This window comes from Crocodylus siamensis, chromosome 1, assembly GCF_052110815.1.
Source record: "Crocodylus siamensis isolate JL-2025a chromosome 1, ASM5211081v1, whole genome shotgun sequence".
Taxonomy (NCBI): Eukaryota; Metazoa; Chordata; order Crocodylia; family Crocodylidae; genus Crocodylus; species Crocodylus siamensis.
The window spans coordinates 270,089,715-270,112,033 of record NC_143395.1 but is presented as its reverse complement, the minus strand read 5'-3'; the positions used below and the strand labels follow the sequence as shown (position 1 = coordinate 270,112,033).

The window sequence follows — 22,319 nt, the reverse complement described above, 5'->3', positions numbered from 1 at the left end:
TAAAGGAGACTCCCTCATATAATCATAATCCTTTTAAGAAGCATTAATGTAACTAAACCCTTCATACAAGAGTTTAAAGAAAACAGGAAACCATTTATAAATGCTGTAATTCAAGCTGTGAATTTATAGTAACAAAATTGACCTTGAGTGGCAGAAAAATTCTGGGAGAAGAAGCATTCATAATCTACACTTTCCAGCCACAACCTTATCAGCAACCAAAGCTGTTTACTGTACATATATATCACTTGCCAAACAAGAAAAAGAAAGTTGACAAGAGTTCTACTCATTTGCTTATTTCTCTCCATACTTCTATTACAGTCTAATTCTAGCAACATCAAGCATTTTTTTGCAAGACAAGTTGCTGATTTATTTTAAGAATCCTCCTCTTCTGTAACTTTTGCAATTCCTTGTTTGCTGCTAATATTATGTTCAGAACATAAAAAACCCAACCACACAGACAACATGTTCTTACCATAACTACCCAAGTAGGTAGCTTATGTGTGGTCCCCATCTTTCCAGGGGTTTGCTGGCTGATAAATGCCTGTGAGATTTCTTTTGTTTAGAATTCACTCTCTTCATCTCTAGCATGACTGAGCCGTTCTACTGACTTCCCAGCCATGGCGCAGAGCCCAGCTTCTCTGTCTGATCTGAGTGGTGGAGTGGTCTTTTTCTTATTTTGCACTCTTTATACTTTGGGAAAGTAGCTGTAGGTTTGGATGGATGATTTAGTGGTTAAGGTCAATTTCTGCTGCAAAGGCATTTGGTTTCATTTTGGGCTCTCTGTGACTCAACTGCCTGTTGATACATAGAGACAGTAATACTTCCTTTGGTAGTGGGATGGTAAGGCTGTAATCTTATTTAAAGACTATAAAGGTCTCAAATACTACACTAGTAAGGATCTGTTTAAGACTGACATTTTATAAACTAGACAACAAACATGAAACAACTGAATTATATGTCAGGGCGCTGATCTATTTTAAGATAAAAACTTAATTCATTTTCATCATTACATACATATTAGTTGTGTAATGGAATTATGAACAGAGAGAGTAAAACAGGGAGGAGATAGGAGCTGTGCTTTAACTCCAACAGCAGTGTTAGTGCTGTATAAATCACAAGTGAAACTGACTTTTACTTTCCCCCTAATGACCAAGCAAAATAAAACGCAGAAGAGTAGAAACAGCAAGATAAGGACATGTAGATTAGTAAATTATTCAGAAAGAATGTTACACATGAGTCCCAGTTACCAATTCATTTCAGACTGACAGATTCCTTCAAAGTATTACTAACGTTTTCCACTATGGCATTAAAAGATGTGTTTATTTTAACAAGTCATCCCTCTACAAGTTAGGCTTCAGCCCTTCTCTCCCTAAATCAGAGAGGGTGACCAACTGTTACTAATGCTTACTGTAGACTGGTGGTGGGATTTTAGCTAACTTTTCCTCCTCCCTGTTAATCAGCCTACTACCCAAATTCCAGAAACCCATTATAGTAAAGAAGCAAATGATACAAAAGCTTCCAAGAACAAAGTATACTATTCTAATAAATATCACTGACTACTTCTACAGTGTCCTTACATTCTCCCAAAAGAGTAAACACAAATATCCCTCTTATTTCTCAACAGAACAAGCCAAGTATATCCTTTATGTATAACTAAAGTAATACAGTTACCTATGTACACAAGAGTTATTTTACAATCACAGCAATCTAGATAAAGCACCACTGCCAACATCTTCTACTTATTAATTACCTTTTGTTTTCTGGATCACGAGCCACCATGACAAAGGTTGCATCTAATACAGGGCTGTAAACACCATCATATTCCTAAGAGACAAGCCAAACAAGTACAATTTTAATCTCTACAATATAGTGCTTGTTTAGCTGGCCATCCAGTTAAGCTGTTACTTGTTTACTCCCACATTATTTCACTCATTTCCAGTCCTCTTCCAAAGAGCCAAAGGCAGAGGAAGTGCACAACCTAACACTATACTTTAACCAAAATTTCAGCATACCTGGTTGGCAATGATACAAGTTACCCTAGCTAGCAGTTGCTTCCTGATTAAAATTTATCACTTGTACTCCCAAAACAACCATGCAAATGCATGCACACACGCCCTTTCTCTTACACACCAACCCACATAGAAAAATGGGAGTTATCATTTATTCTAAAAACATCATGCAAAAAGCCTGTTGCCACTGCAGCCTTGTCTATCTAACTAGCGTCAAGAAAAGAGCGACATACAGAGCAGTAGATTAACCCTTGTCTTCTAAATGTTCAACAGTAGCAAAGTTAGCTTTCACGAGACCAACTAGATAAGAACGCAGTTACTGTGGTCAATAGCATAATGGAAGAAAAGAGTTTATGGAAACTTTAGCCTTGAATGATTTGCCATGTTAGTATATTGTAGTGAAAGGAGTCAAATAATTAAACATTTGTTAATAACAAGTAATGTTAGTAATAAATAAGAGATAATAAATGAATAAATATCTGTTAATTTTTCACTGATTGTTTACTAATAAAAATTGTCCTACTGAGCTAACTAGATTTTTGTAGGCCAACTGTGCTCCTGAGTAAAAATGTCTTATTCCAAAGAACCTCATCCATTTCCAATACGTATTGAACAATTTGTCTTAATAAGCTAAGAAGTCATATTATTTAAATGTTAGAAGATATAAAGCTACGGCATCCCATTTCAATATGAAACATTGACGTTCTATTATTCTGATGTTAAAATACAGAGAAAAAAATTCAGAAAGTGAAGAAGTGTTCACTGAGAAGCAAAGTAAGGTTTGGACACTGTCATACTCCATCTTACCAACCAACCATCCAACTTCTAATAGCACTGGCTACTTCAGTGGAGGACACAAAAAACACTCATAAGAAATAACTCCGGAGAGGAAAGGCAAGTAGTGAAGTATCTTCCCAGTCCTAAGCTGTTGGTAGTTGTCTAGGTCATAAAACTTAGGGGACCCCTAAAATAGTCATCTCATTCAGTTAAATTTAGGTTGCTACTCATATCACCAATAATTGCTTCAGAAATGTCCAAAGTATCTTAGAAGAAAAACAGCTTTCCAATACAGGATAAACTAAAAAAGTTCACAAGAACTCACCTGAAGCATGTGCATCTTTACTTCCATTGATGTCTTCCCAACCCAAGAAACATTGCCAGTGAATTTGATATCACAGTCTGGGTATATGACCTTCTTGCACAAATCTAGGAGACATAAATTAGACTGTAACAGAACAGCTGAAGTTTAGTATTTTTAAATAGCGAGGGTCTCCATTCTCTGTGGTCACTTCAGACTATACAAGCAATGTAAAGCATTCAGGGATAGTCAATGGAAGGCTGGTGCATGGGAATTCCCTGTTGGTAGAGGCAGCTCTCTCACTTGTTAAACCAGCCTTCTTCCCATACTGTAGTAAGGAGGAGCAGGCAGGGGTAGTGATCCAGGGAAAGGAATGACCCAGGAGGCAAGCTAAGAAAAGAAACACTGGCCTGTCAACATGTAGACTAATGATTGACTGATGCAAAATGCAATTAAGAAGCATTTGGAACATAAAATATTCACTTTTTTGGAAAGAGGGTCATGAGAAAAGCAAAACAGTATCTAAGAAATACCACAAGGCATTAAAAATTAGGAGGAAAATAAAGTAATACAAATGGAGGAAAGAAACAAATCAGTTTCTACCCAAATTATATAGGAATTACTAATTACTGCACAATAATAGAAGAAACCAGATCAAATGACTACTTACTAATTTTATCCACCAGTGCTGTAACTATTGATAAAGGAGATCTCTGGTGAGATTCAGGGTTGGTGTGAGTGTAACAAATGAGAACTGTGGAGAGAACATGGGGGTTAAATTATCTGTTCTCCATAATTTTTAATCGAATTGAGCAGTAGAACACCCTTCACAATGTAGTCTTTGTGATGCAGAATGAAAGATAACCATTAAACTCAAATGAAGTCAGAACCAAATCAGAATTTATCCAGAAAGGGTAAAAATGACTGATCTGCTTATAATACTTTATTCAACATAAGTCAGACCATTTTTTTAAATAATTCCCTTTGGTCATGAGTGCTTCTGTACCGCACAGGATTTTTTTTTAGTGACTATGCTGCGTGAACTTAAAATGTTCACTTGTGTGACCAAATATTTGGCTGCATTTAAAACAGGGCTCAATCTAAAAAGAACAACAGAACAGAATGAGAAAGACCTTTCCCCTCCCTGAAAACATGATAAAAAATACGTATAATCTACACTTGTATCCTCCAATGACACCACAACTCTGAAAATTCTTAAATCTGTCATTCAACAATAGCCCAAATGTAATTTAACAAACTATCACTGCCAGCTGGCAAAAAACTAGGAGACTGTCATTCCCTCACATAACCCATTTGCAGGGGATGCTCTAACAGATTACATTTGCACATGTAATGCTTTCCACAAGTATTATCATTCATAATTGGGCATGTATCTTCTCTGGACTGAAACTATTACACTCTGGACAGAACTGAATAAAGATGGATGTTTCAGATTTCAAATATTTTTTCCATTCAGTATCAAGACAAAAATCCAAAGCCTTCTAAGACTTTCAGGAAAATCAAACCCACCCCAGAATAACAAACAGCCCACTAACTGGGGCAGTTCCAGAAGTTTGAGAGAGTGTGGTTCAGGTCTTCTGATTCAGACCAGAGACTTGCATCACATTTTCTCACATGCCCAGGGAAGGCTGCAACCATCAGGTTACTGATTATAACAGGATGGTCATTTTGACCATCCTGAAAAATCTCCGTCTCAAAAAAAGAAAAAAATAAAGCTGTTTCCAATGTTCCAGAAAAAAGTTTTCATCTCATCAAGGTAACATCTTCTGTCAAAAATAAATAAATAATTCCCAACCAGCAATAGAACTAACAAAGAAAGGTTCCTTGGAGTCATAAGTATAAAAATTTCCCCACGCTCGTATTGGCAACCCAGCACTACCTTTCACCTGTAAAGAAAAATTTAAGTAAGTATCTCAAACTCTTTAAAGGCTGTCAGTGAAGAAGTCTAGACAGAAAAAGACATCAGAACATTAGTAGACTTTCAGTGCCAGGTCTGAACGCATAACTTCTTCACCTACACCTTAGCACCATGTCTACCTCTACAGTCCAGGTACCACTATGTAGCTGTTTTGCTCCCTTGCCAAATGACTCATATTTGTCCACACAAGATAAATTCCATGCTTTGCAACCCTACTGCATCCTACTTTTCTTCAGTGTTCTTCCCTACCCTGTCGTTATCAGAATAGGAAAACCATAAAATTTTATGATCTTTTAAAACTCATCTGTCAAATTTTTTAATACTGTGCCCTTCCCTACTCACCCTAATCACTGCCCTCTGTAATTAAAGAGTTTCATATTAAAACATAATTAATGCCATACTAGGTTAGACTAATGGTCCATCTAGCCCAATATCCTGCCCCTCACAGTGTTAAGTAGTAGATACGTTAGCAGGAGAGTACATGTACAGGGCACTTCCTATGTAATCCTTCCCCATTCCTACCCTCCCTGGTTGCAACCACCATTGATTTAGAGATGCATTGTCCGAGATCCTTGACTGTTCTATTTAATAACTATCAGTGGACCTGTCCTCCATGAACTTGTCTAATCCTTTTCTGAACGTGGTTATACTATCAGCTCCTACAATTTTGTGTGGTAATGAGTTCTGCAAGTTAACTGTGCCATGTAGAAAAGTTCTCTCTCTTATTTATTTTAAACCTGCCCCCTGTTAATTTCCATATGTGCCTCTTAGTTCATGTATTCTAATACTGTTCCCTATTCATTTTATCCACACCCCCATAGACCTCTATCATATTCTCCCCCAAGTCTTCTCCCATTTAAAATAAATTTCTCACTAAGGAGCATTTTTCACTAACTAATAAAGCTCCTTCTACTCTTTATTTAATCCCACAGAAACAGGAATTATCAGTTCAAATGAGTCCATTCTGTCTTGTTACTGGTCACTCTTTGAAACAGTAATATCCTGGTCCTAAGAAAAGTGTAACAATTTCATAAACTGACTCAGATTACTTATTGATACAAGAAAATTCTCCTAACCTCAAACAACTGGTGGTTAATTTAAAAGTGCAAGACATCACCTCGCTGAACACAATACTCACTTGAAAGAAAGCAAAGTTGGAGTGACCTCTCTCTCACTCAGCACAATTCTATTGTTATCACAAGATAGACGGCTGCCTACTACCACCCTAAAATGAAAGATTCTCTCTCCTCTAATTTTATTTCCTGCCCAAAAGGACTCCAGATGTTCTCCGTATCTTTAATTTTTCTGTGTTCTTAGACTCAGCAATATCTAAAGACAACAGCTATATCGATTATTTCTGCATATCAGTTTTAAAATGTGCTGCCTTTAAGTTTTGTTGGATAGGTTCACATTCTTGTATTAAGAGAAAAACTGCTTATTTTCCTTATTTCCTGCTCCTTATTCTGTGACACAATGCCTTCCTGGTTCATTTCCACCCTGGTGATCCCTCCAGTGGTCCTTTTATTGCAAATAAATCCTATGCTACAACAGGCAAGGCCTGGTATAGTTTCCAACAGCTCTCCATCTTTGCAGGAACTACGAAATTGACCCTTTCCAAAGAGTACTTTCCTTTGTAGCTTCCCATTCTTACCTAAAACAGTCCACTGTAGGATTGCATTTTGGTATTAATATTTTCCAGCATATTTGTTTAGATCTGATAGAGGCAAGCAGTTGGAACCTTAAGGAGGAAAATTTACCCTCTCTTTACTCCTTGCTATACATCTTTCTCTTCCAAGAAGACTATCAGATTGTCCTAATTTTCCTTTTTGGAAAGGACAACCCATCCTCAAACACAGAACAGGCACTACACTTTATCTAAGCCCTAAAGAGGCTGAGAAGCAATACTACTACATTATTATAAATTCTAATACAATAAAAGTCTTAGTCTGTCTGTCTGTAATGCTCCAGGCCAACTGCGTATGTGCTGCCCTCAGGGCAGGTGGCAACTGGTTGGCCCAGAGCGTTACAGACTGACAGGAGGCAGCCGAGGCGGTTGGGGGCACACCACATTCATTCCCTTCCCCACTGCCTTCCACTCCCTGCCACCTGTTGTCACGAGGTGCGGTGCACCCCCAGACCACAGCCGGCAGGGAGTAGGAGGCAGTGGGAAGGGAGAGTAGGGGAGTGGGCGCAGCACAACACGGCCCTGCAGCTGCATGCTGCACCCCCATCTGCCTGCCTCTCAGAATTAACCACCTCTGCCCAGGGAGGGTAAGTGGGGAGGGAGGTGGGGCGGTGGTTGCAAACAGCTGGACAACAAGTGGGGGAGCAGCACAGGGCGATGGCTATGGCTGCCGCATACAAACTACCACCCCCTTCCCTGGGAGGCAGCAGGAGGTAGGAGGGAGCACAGGGCCAGACGTGGGAGGAGCCACTGGAGGGGGGACACATCCCCCTACTTTGGCTAACCTGCGTCAAGCCCCTGGACAAGCAGCTGGGCTCCGATTTCCCCAGAACCCAACCCAGCCCAGCCAATGCCCCATTCCCAGTGACTGGGCCCCAGCTGCACCAGGTCCTGGGACAATCAGAGCATAGCGGCTCATCCAGGGGCATGGCTCTTGGGAACCAAGGGCAGGGCCCATGGCCCCCAGGTCTGTGCATGGGGCAAGGGTAGGATAAAGGGGTGGGCTGCATTCAGCCTCTGCTCCGTGCTTCGCTGCCACTGCTTTGACAGCAGCATGGCACCCTGCGAGTCCTGCCACTGGGCGGGCTGGGCAGAGGTACATGGTGCCACGCTGCTGTCAAAGCAGCACAGACCAGTGGGCCATGGCCCCCCTCTTGGCTCCCCTATGCCACACCCTCGCTGGGTTCCAACTGCCCCATGACCTGGCCTGGCTGGGGCCCCATTCATGGTGACTGGGGCTCTGGCCAGGCCATGGGACAATCAGAGTCCAGCAGCTCCTTCAGAGGTGTGGTGCAAGGGCAGGGAAACTGGCCTGGAGCCGAAGGGGTGGGGGGGAACCAGGCCCAGATCCAAACTGGCGGGGGGAAGAAGATGGAGCGGGAAAAGGGCCCGGACCTGAAGTGGGGGCTGAGGGTGGACAGGCCTAGACCTGGACCCAAAGTGGGGGGGACAGACGGACACCGGATGTGGGCCTGTGTATCTGCTCGCCTATCATTCTTGACAGGCAGTTTGCTAGTACAGAATATAAACACATAATGTATTACACTATTATAAAATAATTTCTTGCAAACAGCAAAACAGTAAATATTCTTTAAAGGTATGAACATAATTACTTACCTCCTAAGCTGTCGAGATCTTCAAGAATCCTTCCAAACCTATGATAAAATAATTTTACGTAAGAATTGGAGTTCTATATTAATACGAAATCAAGAATTAGTATTTATAAAAGTATGTTACCTTACACTGTCGTGTACATTCAAATATTTCTCTCTTATTTCAGGTTGGCTCCCTAGAGGCAAAATGACCTCTATGTAGCTGTCTTTCATTTTCTTGGGAGGCAGGTCTTCCTGCTTTTGGGCCAGTAAGGTATGTAGAGCTTTCCTTTCTTGCATGGCTTGCACATGGTCTCTGGGAAGAAAAGAAACACTACAAATTGAGGATGTCAGTACACTACACGGTGCAGCCCTACTTATGATATGCTTTACTCTAGATAAGTATAGAAAGCTAAGGGAACAGCTGCAGTCACAAAAGAGTGATTTGAGGAGAAAGACATAAGTCACTAGCACCAAAAGTAAAAGTTTATAACGCAATCTTGAAACAGAATGCAAAATTTTGATTACAAAAACTGCAATAAAATAATAAAGCTATTATCTTTGTACAGAGTTTAAAGAGCACATGTGGTGTGCATGCGTCACCAACCCTGAATGGTGTAATGCAATTACTGAAGTCCTGCACTACCTAGAAGCATTTGATCAACCATAGTTTAACCCAGTAATTAGTGTGCAACTCATATGGCTCAGGGCTACTATCACTTAGCTCATTGTATATATCAAATCTGTCCAGGATAGGTCCAGACTGTGTCTTTCAAATCAGCTTCAAGCAAAGGAACTGTGACTCCATGTCTACTTCATCTTCAACTCCATTCCCAGCAGTTTATTTTCTCCTCCACACCAGTTCACCAAATCTATCCCTTCCATTTAAGGCTCAATAATAGAATTAAAAAAAAAAAAAGAATACCCGTATTTTTTAAGCCTGCAAGATTTCCAGTTTAATGCCAAAGGCCACAGATAGATGTGCATTTAATCTGCTTCAAATTCCAAGCACTTCCATGCTGTACAGATGTGCACCAACTCCTTGCCCCCCATCTCCCAAATCATGTTCTCAAAAAGTCGATGGAACAGCATGCACCAGCAGTGCTCTCTGGCCATGGAGCACAATGGGTCCTCTGGCATCCTGGAGTCCTTTGCTCAGTCTTCTGGCATCCTTTGGTGTTCTGCCACCTCTCCCCAAAAGGGAGTGAAAGGAGAGCAGGACAGACAGTCAATGCATCCACTGTCTGGGTACTGCGGAAGACCAGAATCCAAGAGGCACGCAAGGAATCCTCTCCAGCCCCCTTGCTAAAGAGGAGGATTCTTTGCATGCCTCTTGGTCTCTGGAGCTTACTTATGACAACCAAGAGCACAAGAGAATACTCACTAGCTCTCCACCTCACTCCGCCTCCCACCTCAGGAGCAACCAAACACTGTGGCATACCAGAGGAGTGCTCGGAAAAAAGCAGATGTTTTAGAAAAAGCTTCAGAAAGAAGCACTTTCAACAGATTGTTTCAAAACTGAGGACTATTTCATCATATTTTCCATACCCTTTAAAAAAAAAACAAAACAAAAAAAAAACAAAACAAAAAACCAAACCATTTGTAGCTCTGTTTTCTGGTGGAGGGAAGTATTATTTCTCTGTCATCAAAACAATTTTTGCAAATTTTTAAGAAAAAGTTGTAAGAACTTTTTTTAATGTTTAATCAAGGATTATAAAAAAAAATTCACAGAAAATCTTGAACTTTCATGGCTTCCAAAAATTTGTGAAATATTAATTTATTTTGACCAGCCTATAATACATAGTACCAAACAGAGTAGATACAATTTCCCAGTCTAAAAGGTTTACATGCTACAGCCAGCTGAATGCACTTAGAATATATTACATAGCTAAGTGAATATGTGAGGCTGAGATGATGCAACTCAATACTTTATTTTGCTTTTGTTTGGACATACCTGCTTAGGGTAGGATATCAGGAAAAAAAGTTTCACAGATCATGAAAATTTTAAGAGAGGTTTGAGGTACATCAAAAGCCACAGGTACAAATGCAAAAAGTCCTTACACCCACTCTCAATGAACAATAAAAGTTCAATTATGATATGCCCACCCTATACTAGCTCCATTCAAGTCCACTGCAAAACTCCTAGCCAGTGAATGTCACCCCAGAAACGTAAGAATATATAGTTTCATAAACAGAAATATTTAATGTTAGGCATACGGTAATAACAATCCTCACAACCATATTTTTAGAATGCTGAAATATAAGTCGTCACCCAAATGCCAACTACAAACTCCTAGAAACAAAATTTAGCAGCTAAAAACATTCTTCCATCCTGTTTTCCTGTAACAGAAATCCAAATGTCTGCATATCCCAACAATACAGCTCTCTTAGTTGAGCTCCCATTTCTGAGCATTCACCAGGCTTCAGTGTTTGCCGAGTGGACCCATGTGCTCTTAAGTTTCCCTTGGGCTCAGCAGGCTCCAGCACTTCCTCTCTTTAGTCTCTTGAATACTGTACAGGTACAGCCTCCATCTGTTTCCCCTTCACTGAAGTAGGACTTCATGTCTCCACCGCCCTCAGCTCGCAGGGCCAGTGCAGACCCCCTAGACTTACCAGTAACTTAAGCACAGCCTCTCCCCAAGAGCTCCAGTCCTGTAGGCCTGTGGTTTTACAATTTACTTCCTTAGACCCGTGTGACAAGGGAGGCAGATGACACACAGGCTGCAAACACCATTACTCTTTAGTGCCCACAAAAGGATAAAACAACAAAACAATCATTTCATCAATCCTCCCCTCAGTGTCCTTACCATACTTGAGTGGTCTTTCATATATGAGTCCCCTAGGCTACTCACAATCCCTCCACCTCCTGTATATCTTCTCTGCCATATCAAGGAGTGTCCCTCTGTCTTTGTGCTCTATCCCTCCATCCCTCCTTCTCCCTATAAACAGTTTTACTTTTGCTTTTTCCCCCCCCTTCTTCAGCTAGATGACTGATGAGACTTTTTTTTTTTTTTATATAATAACATCTAGTCCCCTTTGTCAGGTGATGCCGAGCAGCTAATCCAAAACATTGTGGCATTCCTGTGATGAATGGGGGAAAAAAACCTCATCTTGAATTCAAATAGCTAACGTGAAGTGTAAGTTAGATAGAAACACCTGTTGTGCACTCCTAAACAGCAATTTTCCCCTCCCCTTTTAAAGCAGTCGAAGTGTGTTTGTCCATACCCTCAAGAACTTTAACCACTTATTCTGAATTCAAAACCCTTCCATTTGCCTTGCTTCTCCTAGTCATGGTGAGGCATCTTTCCCATAGCTTAATGGACAGCCTCACCAATCTCCATTACTGTGAAGGTGAGTTCTCTCTAGGATAATGACAAAAAAAAGAAAAATACATTTAATGTACACTGTACCTCCAGTTGGTAGAAGCTCCCACTATAGCCCTCAATCTGCTTCGCACTGAAATAAAATCAAAGCAAATCAATCTTAGTTGTGCAAGCAACCAATGTGAGGATGCCCGAGTATAAGAAGTGCAACCTTCATCAACAGGATAGATGATTAAACAAAAACATGCAACTAATGCCTTTAAAGCAAAATTTTGGCAAATGTGAGATGGCTGGCTTCTAAAAGGTGCAGTTTCCATCCCAAGAAATATGAAGATTAAGCAGTCATGCAAATAGACTTGAAACCAAAGTACTGGGGTTAGTGAGAGTGTCACAATAATAGGGTGAGTAATAAGATCTTTTAACCAACTGTGCAGAGCCAGGAATAACAGAAAATGCCTTTAGAAAGTGTATAATGCAAATAAAAAATTAGCTTTAAGATGGTATATGAAACAACTGAAAATGGTGACAGAGAGGGAAAGATAAGGCCATTTCAGCCTCAACATAAATAAATTATGGATACATAATTGAACAGACTAAGAATTCACAGGACGCATACAAGAAACAAAGTAAAGCTAAGAAAAAACAGAAGAGTTGTTATGTTAATCAATCCTTTCTAAAAGTGAGCATGGAGTGTCAACATACTGACTGCAGCAGGCAAAGTCTCATATCTCTTGCTGCAGAAATTCAGCTTTCAGCAGGTAGCAAATCTAGCCCAGTGCTTCTACCATTACTTGCAACAGTGTAAGGTCCTAGTACTGTTTCTGGATCGGCTTTCTTAATTTACAGGAATCACCACAGTCTACTGGTTCTACCCTTTCTTCAGGTGGCACTGTCAAATTGACCATAAGGCTAGCCAAAACCAGTAAGTCGACTCTATCAGTTTTAGTGTGATGAATATATGCTGTTTCTAAGACTCAGAAAACACCTAGCAAGAGCTCATAAAAATCAGACAGATGAAGTAAAGCAGTTCTGACAAATAGCTTTGACCCATCTGCTTTCTTCAGAAGATGGTATTTGTAAGGAAGGATTTTAAAGTGTGAGGAAATAATTAAGAACACAAAGTCAGAGACTCCTCTACTATACTGGAAGTCACTTTTTTCTTTTAATACAAGTTAAATTAGAATCTTTAGACTTAGTTAGGCCTTGCACATTCCAAAACTGAATACTGAAATCAGAACATTCAATTTGCATTAATAACTATCAAAATATTTTAAAACAAAATGTTCAAAATTGATTCTGTATCAACAAACCTTAACCAAAAGAAACTGATGAAAAGTGAATTAAATTGGTTCAGTAAAATAAATCCTAACTGGTAGACCATTTTACCTAGTAGATGGTATACCGCTAAAAGCAATCAAATTCCATTTGAAAATTCTGCACCGTGGTTTGAAAAAATTGTATTTATTTCTAATTTTAAAATGAGTGAGACAATAATCTAGGAAAGATATAACAAATAATTCTATGCACAGGTAGTCTCATTCACTTCTAAATGTGAAGTGAATAATTCAAAAGTCATTGTTAAAACTAACACACACAAACAAACATTTGTAAGACGTGGTCCATAGTACTTGCATTTTAACAACTAAAAATTTAAAAGGAAAGTAAGCATAATGAATTTTACCATAACATGGGAAAAACAAATCCAGTTCAACTTACTTTTTAGAAGCAAACATTTCCTTATTTGTTTAATATATGTAGTTAGCCATGTTAGTCAAAAGTCAATCAGAAGGCAAGGTAAATATGCACTTTTACAGATTAACTGAGAGAGCACGCACATGCATAAGTGCAAGAGCACACAAGCTTTTCATAAAAGAAACTTTTCACAGCATTTGATGAAGTGAACTTGGGTTCAAAAATTCTTGTGCTCTGTATCTCGGTCAGTCTACAAAGATGCATATCTACCCTGCCTCACTTATTTAGTCAATAAACAATTACTCTACTACATTTGCATTCACTTACGTCAGGCCCTCAAAATACATTGAAGATAACACTCCCTAATCTGTCATTTACCTTTCAGTTATATTATATACTGTAATACAGGGGTTATCAACAGGGGGTGCGTGTACACCCAGGGGTACTTAGGTCACAGGGGGTATGCATGGGTGGGCAGGGACAGAGCACGCCCTGGAGCGCAGCAGCAGCAGCCTCTCCCCCAGTGGGTTCGCCTCTTACCCGGGGAAGGGGCAAGGGGAGGGACCTACTGGATGCCACTGGCCCCACGCAGCACACCGCAGCGGCCCCTGCCCCTACCTGTCTGAACAGGCAGGGGGGGCACAGGTGTGGTATATTTTATGGCTGCCCCCAGCAGCGCAAAATTGGCTGGGCACGAAGCCCATCAGCAGCCCCCGGAGCCGTGAGCAGCTATAGGAAAACAGCACAGTGTGACACAGTATCCACCACATGCGAAACCCATCCCCAGCACTGCGTTATGCATACCCCCTGTTGAGATTGTTGCATGACTTGGCCCAGCTAGGGCACAATTAACCATGAATGGGGCCCTGGCCAGGTTGGCTCATGGGACAATCCTCACAATGCAGGAGGGAGAGGGGCAGGGATGACCGATTCCCGCTTCCCCTGCCCCATTCCCCCCTGCACCGTGAGGGGCTCAATCCCCAGCCCCACTCCCTCCCTCACTACAGTAGGGCAGATCAAAGACCCTGCAGTGAGGGAGGGAGCGGTGCCAGGTGGTAGGACAAGCGCAGGCTCAAGGGTGCCCCATCACCTAGCCAGACCGGAGCCCCACTCACCCCAGCCCTACTCCTGCCCTGCTCCGACCCTCACTGGGGGTGGCCGCGATCTGCCCCCCATCCCCACAGACTTACCTGCTAGGGGTGGCAAATGCTCAGCCCACCCTCCCCGCAAATATTTTTTTCTCCCTCCACCTATGCAATGCCTGTCCCAACCCCACCCCCACTCCCTCCCTCACCACAGGGGACCTCAATCTGACTCCTCCCTTAAAAAAAAAATATATATATATAAATGGCTACACAAACTGAAACTTTGAGACCGAAGGGGTACACTTCTTTAAAAAAGGTTGAAAACCTCTACTCTAATATCTTAGGTGTACAAAAGTAAACTGTTGTATTCAATTTGCAATATTTTGTAGCCAAATGGTTCTCAATGGTATGTGGAAACAGAATAATAAAAAATTAGGTCTGGAAGGGACCTCAGGAGGTCATCTAGACCAACCCCCTTGCTCGATCTTAAAAACTGCAAGGATGGAGATTCCACCACCCCTCTGGGTAGCCTGTTCCTGGGTAGTGCTTTACTACCCTCCTTGTAAGAAAGTTCCTCCTAATATCTAACCTGAACTTCCCCTCCTGCAACTTGAGACCATTGCTTTATGTTCTGTCATCTGCCACCACTGCAAATATCCACCACCCTCTTAGTAACCACCCTTCAGGTAGTTGAAGGCTATTAAATCCCCTCTCCATCTTCTCTTCTCCAAACTAAATAAGCCCAGATCCGTCTACCTCCCCTCAGAAGCCATGTGCCCCAGTTCCCAAACCACTTTCACTGCTCTCCACTGAACTCTCTCCAATTTGTTATACTCCACTGGAATGTTAACTGATCAATCACAGAGACGTACCTGGTCACAAAGTGCTAGTTTTTTTTCCTTGTTTCCATTTGAAAAGGCAACCCAAATGATTCCCTCATATTCTTCCCTGTAAGAACACCCTGTATTTGTGATGGATGTAATGAGATCATGAAGGGAAGAAGGGAGTAGCCAGGAGTTAGTTTGTATTAATGTGAGGTCTACACCATAAAGGAAAATTAAACACTCTTGCAGTGGTCTATTTAAAAATGGACTTACAAAAGTTCAGTTTTTGTTACATGTCTGTTGTAAGATTATTCACTCAATCTGGAAAAGTTTTCTTATGTTTCTAAAGCCATTAATGCCACTAAATATAAACAAAAAAATTCAGTGAGTTCCTCAAGTCAAGGCAGCATATTTCAAGCAGCGATAAAAGTGAAACTTGAAAGGTGGTATCAAGAAGTAAGCTTCTAATTTGTTTCTTATGTTTAAACAGACAAAAAGGCACATCTGTCTCTGAGACTAATTTACATATAGGGGAAAAACAGGCCTGGGTAAAAGTGAGGAGTATTTAATCCAATGAGAAGAGAGACTTTTTGAATACCCAAATCCTGATAGTACTGCACTGCAAGATGGGCCCCAAAGTTCAGCAAAACAATCACAGACTGAGATTGTTGCCAAAATTAACTGAGATCAACAAAATCTAGTCTCCAGTTTATAAAGCAAAGGTAAAACTTGCCATTAGTGGCCGTCTTTACATGAGACACTGACTGCACAGTAGCCTGATGCTACTGCACACTAGCATCACGTGGCAACAACTGTGACACAATGCTACTACATAGTAGTATTAGGCTACTGTGCAGTAGTGTCACAAAAAAGGCATCCATTGGTACTACTGCAGAGTAACTCGGGTTACTAGGGCTAGTTACTAGTCATTTACTAGGGCTGTGCAAAACTCAGCAGCTGTTTCATTTCAGAGGGGTAGTAGTAGTAGTAGGGCTACTGCACAGTGAGCATTTCATGTAAATGTGGCCAGTATTAAGTAAAGACAAGCCTACACATGTCTAAATTAGAAAACAATCCCCACCCAAACAAAATCAATGTTGTTCCTTGTTTAAATAGAGCTGTCCACTAGCTTCAGTGGAAGCTGTAGGTACTTTGCATTTCTAAAAAAAAATCCGTATTTCAGAATCTAAATGATGACTTTGAGACTCTAATTTTAGGCAGCCAGTTTGAAAAGTTTAGTTTGATGGTACCCAACCTCTTTGCCCCACAGGCTGGATGGGCTGTACTAGATCCATGAGCTGGATCCAGCCAGCAGCCTTATTCCAGTATGCTGGGCTGGCGCAGCGCAGGCCAGTCCAGGTGGGGAGAAGGTGGAGGGTATTCCACAGCCTACTGCTGATCCGGACATGTTGGGTGCGGGAACTACAGGGGAGGCAGGGACAGGAAGCAGCCTGGCCTGATCCTGATGTGTGGGAGGCAGGCTCAGTGCTGATCTTGTTGCACAGCAGTGGCTCAGGCAGGGCTGCTTCCAATCGTATTTCCTCACTGCCAAAGTTTTCAAACCATGGGGATCCCTGTGGGCCAGATGCCATGGCTCTGTAGGCCAGGGGTCAAGCATCCCTGGTTTAGGCCTTCAAAAGAAACAATGGTTACTTGGTATGTGGTATCTCTTTAAATGACTGATATACCTACATATATCAAGGCCAGAATATTCAAACCACAGAGTCTAAAATAGGGATGGGCAAAATGTGGCCCGGGGGCCGGATGCAGCCTGCCAAGCCACTCTATCTGGCCCACAGGGCCCCCCAAAGATTAAGAAAATTAATATTTATCTGCCCCTGGCTGCCTGTCAAGCGGCCCTCGACGGCTTGCCAAAACTCAGTAAGTGGCCCTCCACCCGGTTTCAAAACACATAAACAGCCAAACTTTTCAATAGTATTAAGTTCATCAGAATCTTTGCATGGTCAAAGCTTTTAAAAAATCTGGCTGCTCTAATAAATTCCTGAATAAGGATAATGCAATTTGTTTCAGGAATCCAGATTGGAAAAAGCTTTGTTTAGGTATTTTTCTGAGCATACTTTAAAGAACAAATCTTGTAGTCCTTACTTATGAAAAGTGCACATAGTTGAGCACTGCAGGATCTTGTGCTTGCTATAAAATTGTTCTTTTTGATCCAAAGAGTTTTAAAATGCAAGTTACCTCTATATGTGGTATGCCAATCAATATATGCCACCATTAGTAGAGTTAATATTTTTAATGAAAGCTGGGAGGACTTATGAAAGTTGACAAAGAAGAATATTAGTTTCTTTTTTGCACAAACACCCTAGCAAGGTGAGACAGTAGCCAGACAGGTTGAATTTTATAATGTAAATACTAAAATGCATGCTGATTACCACAACACACCATTATTCACATGAATAGGTAAGTGCCCTGTGGAATGGAAAAACAAATTAGATTATTAGTGTCAATAATAATAATAGCAACAATAACAACAACATCTAATCACAAGGTTGCCTGGTTATTTTACCCATTCAGCTTCCACTTCACAGTATGTGTGTAGCAACTGTAGACAACCTGTCTTCATTCATTTTCATGGTTGACAGGTAACATATCTGTCAAACTCACCTGAATAATCAACTCCTTCTGTGGTAAAAATAGAGCTATACTGTTCATTTGCCTACTAAAATCATATGTGCAATACTTCCACTGTGTGTTTCAGCTTTTTTTCAGTCACATTGCTAGTGAAAGACCAGGCTGCTGGCAAGCACCAACAATATAATAATTAAGCAGCAATAATGACAACTGTCACTCCCCAGCAGACACTGTGCATGTGTTCATCTTTATGCACATGAATATTTACATGGATCAAGACCTCAATAGATACAAATAGGGAAGATGAGATCAACTAAATGGCTCAGAGGGAAGGAACATAGAATATTTTTTCAGAATGAAAGAGTTTTTACGGTTAGTTGGTTTACCTCTTGTGATAACCTTGCAAGAAGTAAACTTTCTTACAGAAAAACATTTGAATGAAGGAAGGCAATGTGAAAAGAAACTAGTGTGACTGAACATATGGTACCTAGCAGAAGTGATAGAAAAGAGACACCCTGTACCTGCAAAAGAAGGTGGAACTACTTATTCAGAGCCTCCTACAGAGATGCCGAATACATGGGGATCCCGAGAGCCCTGGCCACACTTGGGAAGAGGGCTGTCACCTAAAATGAGTAAAGCTTTCCACATGTCCATCATCTCCTCCCCTCCCCAGCAAAAATAGAAGTCAGCACCTCAGGCCTCAAATCCACATCGTACTTTTTACAGGCAAACAGAATTGCAGGTCTGAAACAGGACCCCATCAATCCGCAAATGTTATCATACAATAACATCTATGACTCCCTATTCCTCAGCAAGTAATCAACAGCAGAGTGCTCTAGTACTTTTACAAGCATGCTACTTTACTAGTTACTACTGTTATAGCTAAATTTAAGCTACAAATCAAAATGAGAAAAGCAGTTGCACTTAACTGAACATGAACTATCCTTACTTCTCTCCTTTAACTCGCTCCTCAAATTACTGTTCATTTAATAATGCAAATCCACAATGTGCAATAAGTCAGTCAGCCATTAGCATAAATGAGTTTCTATTTAAGGTACTTTCCTTCCACACATGCTCATGCTACAGGGATGGTTCCTTCAGACCACATCAACACAGAAAGGGAAAAATGTTCTTCTAAGAAAAAAAAAAAAAAAGTGCTTTTCCAAAGATCAAGGACCAAACAGATACCCTGAATGCATATTTCCATGCTAAACTGATTCAATTTTGCTACTCATTAAATATAAATGCAAAGATTTTAAACAAAGATATTTTCTGCAGCTAATTCTTCAATATTTACAATATAAGTGAAACTAAAGAACAATATTTTTCTTGCCGTACATCCAAGGAGTAGTGTGTATATATTAAGGAGAGAATAATCCCCCTTTGTAACATGATCTTTCTAAAATGCAACCAGTTACATTACCTTCAGACATATCTGGAAGAGACTGGGAACCATTGCTCTGGGAAGTCAATGCCCTGGCCAGAACAGAAGTGGTCTTCTTTACTATACATAATCTGCCAACACAGAATAGTAAAGCATCAATTCAGATTACTGCAGAGAAAAATAAGTAAGAATTCCAGAAAAGTTCACATTATTTTTCTTCAAAAGCCATACAAATACTTAAAACACAGAGTCAGCTGAAATGTAAAATGACATTGGAATCTGTTTGAATAACTATGTAGCAAAAACCAAATTCATTAAAAGCTGTCATGACACCTCGCATTTACTATGCACTGAATTACATGGATGGAAGACAATGGGGAAGTATCATGGCTGGATAGTTGCCATTTAAGCAGGTAAAGTAAAAAAGGATCTAGCACTAAGTAGTCCTCTCCAGTAAATCAGTATCAAAGTTGTTGTAAATCTTTCAAATCCTGGTCTGGAGTTCAATGCTTTGATCACAAAGGAACAGAGAGTTTTTTAGTAAATTGATACATGGTTATTTATTTGTAGAGATGGAATTAGCTATGTTAGTCTGAGTTAAGCAGAAGACAAAGGGGCGACCCTGCCCTGCCTTCTCTTACTTATTTGTGTTTGAAGGCATCCCAGCAATCCTGATCTTCCTGCCACCTGCGCACAAGAAGTACCACACACTTAGGTGGCATGTAGCATCTCATCCCATTCTCATAAATAAATTAAGAGGCTGAGACATAATGTTTACACAGTCCAGTGGGTGGCAAATCAGCTTAGCAGTCACACCCAGAGAGTGGTAGTAGATGGAAGGATGTGGGCAGTGGGGTCCCTCGGGGTTCGGTCCTTGGGCCTGTACTCTTCAGTATCTTCATGAATGACTTGGACAGAGTACACTTCACACCCACATCCAAGTTTGAGCCAATACTAAATTGTTTTCAAATGCAAGTCCTTCTTCATCAGGTCAAAGGGAAGAAGCAGGAACAGCTGTTAAGCTGATGCCTTCACCAGACCTGAAGAAGGCCTTGCCTTCACAAGCTTGTCTAACTTCAGCCCTGACATGTCGCTGGTTCAGTAAAAGACACTGCCCACAAAAGTCCTTGTCTCCACCTTAATAATTCAGCTTTGTGCTTTGTCCAGGATCAGAAAATCAAGTTAAATACTAAAAATGAAAGGATCCAATTATTCAATTTTCATGACCTGAACTGAGTGAAATTCAAAAAAGTAAATACCAGTGTTAATGGTGAACAAAACACTTTTTTCCCCCCTAATTTTAATAATTTAACATAGGACAGGTTTAAAAGAAATGCCTCATACCCAGTGGGGTTAGTTAACCCAGTGCAAAGTGGTGCAAACCAGTATTCAAGATCAGTATTCAAGGCCTGTGGATTTATCACTTCACACAAGAGCTACGAGTCATAAAATGAAACTAGTCAGATGAAAACTGAGAAAACGAGCTGCCTTCTCTTGAAGTGGAAAACCCGTTCCCCGAGAAGTGGCGATGACAATTTAGCCAAATTCAAACAGGGACTGGACAAATCCTTGGAGGAAACATGTAGCTCTTGAGCACGGGAGTTAGCAGCACCACCTCTCAACCAGATCTTCCTCGACTTTAAAAGCTGGAGGTTGCAAGTGTGGCAGAAAGGTGGGGAAGACGGGGAAACCCTGGCCAGACCCAGCTCACTCTCCCTTTCAGCCTCCACTCCCTGCCACCATGGGACCACCGGCCTGTCTGTCATGCCACAGGACCCAGGCAGCTTACACCCACCGGGACAACTTCCAGCCTCCCTTAAGAAGGGAGACTGCCCTTCAATTCAAAGCTGGGCAGAAACCATCTCTGGAGGGTTATTACCCACCTCCCTCCCCTGGCTCTTCCGCAGCCCATCTTTTTATGGCGCCTGCATTACTTGGCACGGGTCTGCACGGGAGGCGCCCGGGAACTGCGCCACACACGACTGCGCGCCTGCGTGGCCCCTCTGCCCGTGCCCTGTGCGCGGCCCACCGCTTATGGCGCCACGAACCACTTAATAAATGTAACGGGGGACAAGGCAGGGTGGAGCTGGGTCTGGCCCGTCCCGCGGGAGCGCAGCACCCCCGGGGGGAGCCCGCTGCACGCCCGGCCCGGCCCCCGCCCTGCAGCACGCACCTGAGGGCCAGCATCCTTCCGCCCCGCGCGGCACTGCACAGCCCCAGGCTTGGCTCGAGCCGCCTCGCGGGCGGCGCCCGGGGACTACGCCCGTGCCAGGCACTCAGTCCTCCAGCACCATAGACTCCCGGCTCCGCCAGCCCAGAGCGCCGCCCGGCCGCTCTGTGCTCCCCCTCTCTGGTCCCAACCATGTGGTGGTTTCCGTCAGATTCTGTCACTGCCCACCCCCCAGCCTAGTGACTGTGGTTCATTCCACCTCGCACCGGCCCTGGGGTTGCGGTTTCTTCCACCTCGCCCCGTACGTATTCTCCTCCCCCCTTGTCCCAGCCCTGTGGTTGCTTCCATCTGATTCCATCCCCCTCCCAGAGTGGCTGTGGTTCCTTCCACCCGTGTGCTCCCATGAGCCACGTGACCCAGTCCCCCAGGGTGTACAGGGACGTCGCCTGTGCAGGGCAGCCGTGGCAGGACATGGCCAGGCAACGGGCGTCCACAGGGGCAGCAACTCTGGGTCCCAGTCCAGCTCCGGGAGACAAAACACCAGGCTTCAGGGACCTGGAGGCTACCCCCAAAGCTGCAGCCCAGTGCCCACAACTGAAAGAAGCCTCAGCCTCCCTTGCTCATCACTCGCCTGGCCTCCCTTTCATTTCTTCTTGGTATGACTGGGCCAGACACAGCTCCATCCTGAGCTGTTCCCCCTGGCCTATGTTACTTTTGCACAGCCCATTTTTTGCATGGCACCATAAGTAGTGGGCTGGGCACAGGAAGACAGGTCACACAGGTGCTCCGTTGTATATCACATGGTACACAAGTGCACCTGTGCATACCCAAACCCCCCCGCCAAGTAACACTGGCGCCAGGCTCCCTCCTGCCCTATACAGGAGACGAAGGTCTTCCGAAGGCACTGCACTGCTATAGGCTGTTTTCTGAAATGTCCGGATGCCTGA

General features: G+C 42.3%; 1 protein-coding gene across 3 annotated transcripts in view; it reads right to left on the bottom strand.

Annotated features, from left to right (window-relative positions):
• Positions 1 to 21,557, bottom strand: part of ACOT9 (acyl-CoA thioesterase 9) — a 34,123-nt gene extending 12,566 nt beyond the window's left edge. The window contains exons 1-9 of one of the 3 annotated variants that reach the window (XM_090062232.1): positions 21,376 to 21,557; positions 19,242 to 19,333; positions 17,630 to 17,656; positions 11,713 to 11,758; positions 8,448 to 8,618; positions 8,328 to 8,365; positions 3,758 to 3,841; positions 3,112 to 3,215; positions 1,751 to 1,824 (exon numbers count right to left, since the gene is read on the bottom strand). In XM_090062232.1, the coding sequence (XP_089918358.1) occupies positions 1,751 to 1,824; positions 3,112 to 3,215; positions 3,758 to 3,841; positions 8,328 to 8,365; positions 8,448 to 8,618; positions 11,713 to 11,758; positions 17,630 to 17,656; positions 19,242 to 19,333; positions 21,376 to 21,389 (650 nt within the window). In that variant the 5' untranslated portion in view covers positions 21,390 to 21,557. The remainder of the gene's footprint in view (positions 1 to 1,750; positions 1,825 to 3,111; positions 3,216 to 3,757; positions 3,842 to 8,327; positions 8,366 to 8,447; positions 8,619 to 11,712; positions 11,759 to 17,629; positions 17,657 to 19,241; positions 19,334 to 21,375) is intronic. The other 2 variants (XM_090062241.1, XM_090062249.1) reach the window with 2 other exon arrangements.
• Between the last annotated feature and the right edge of the window lie 762 nt (positions 21,558 to 22,319).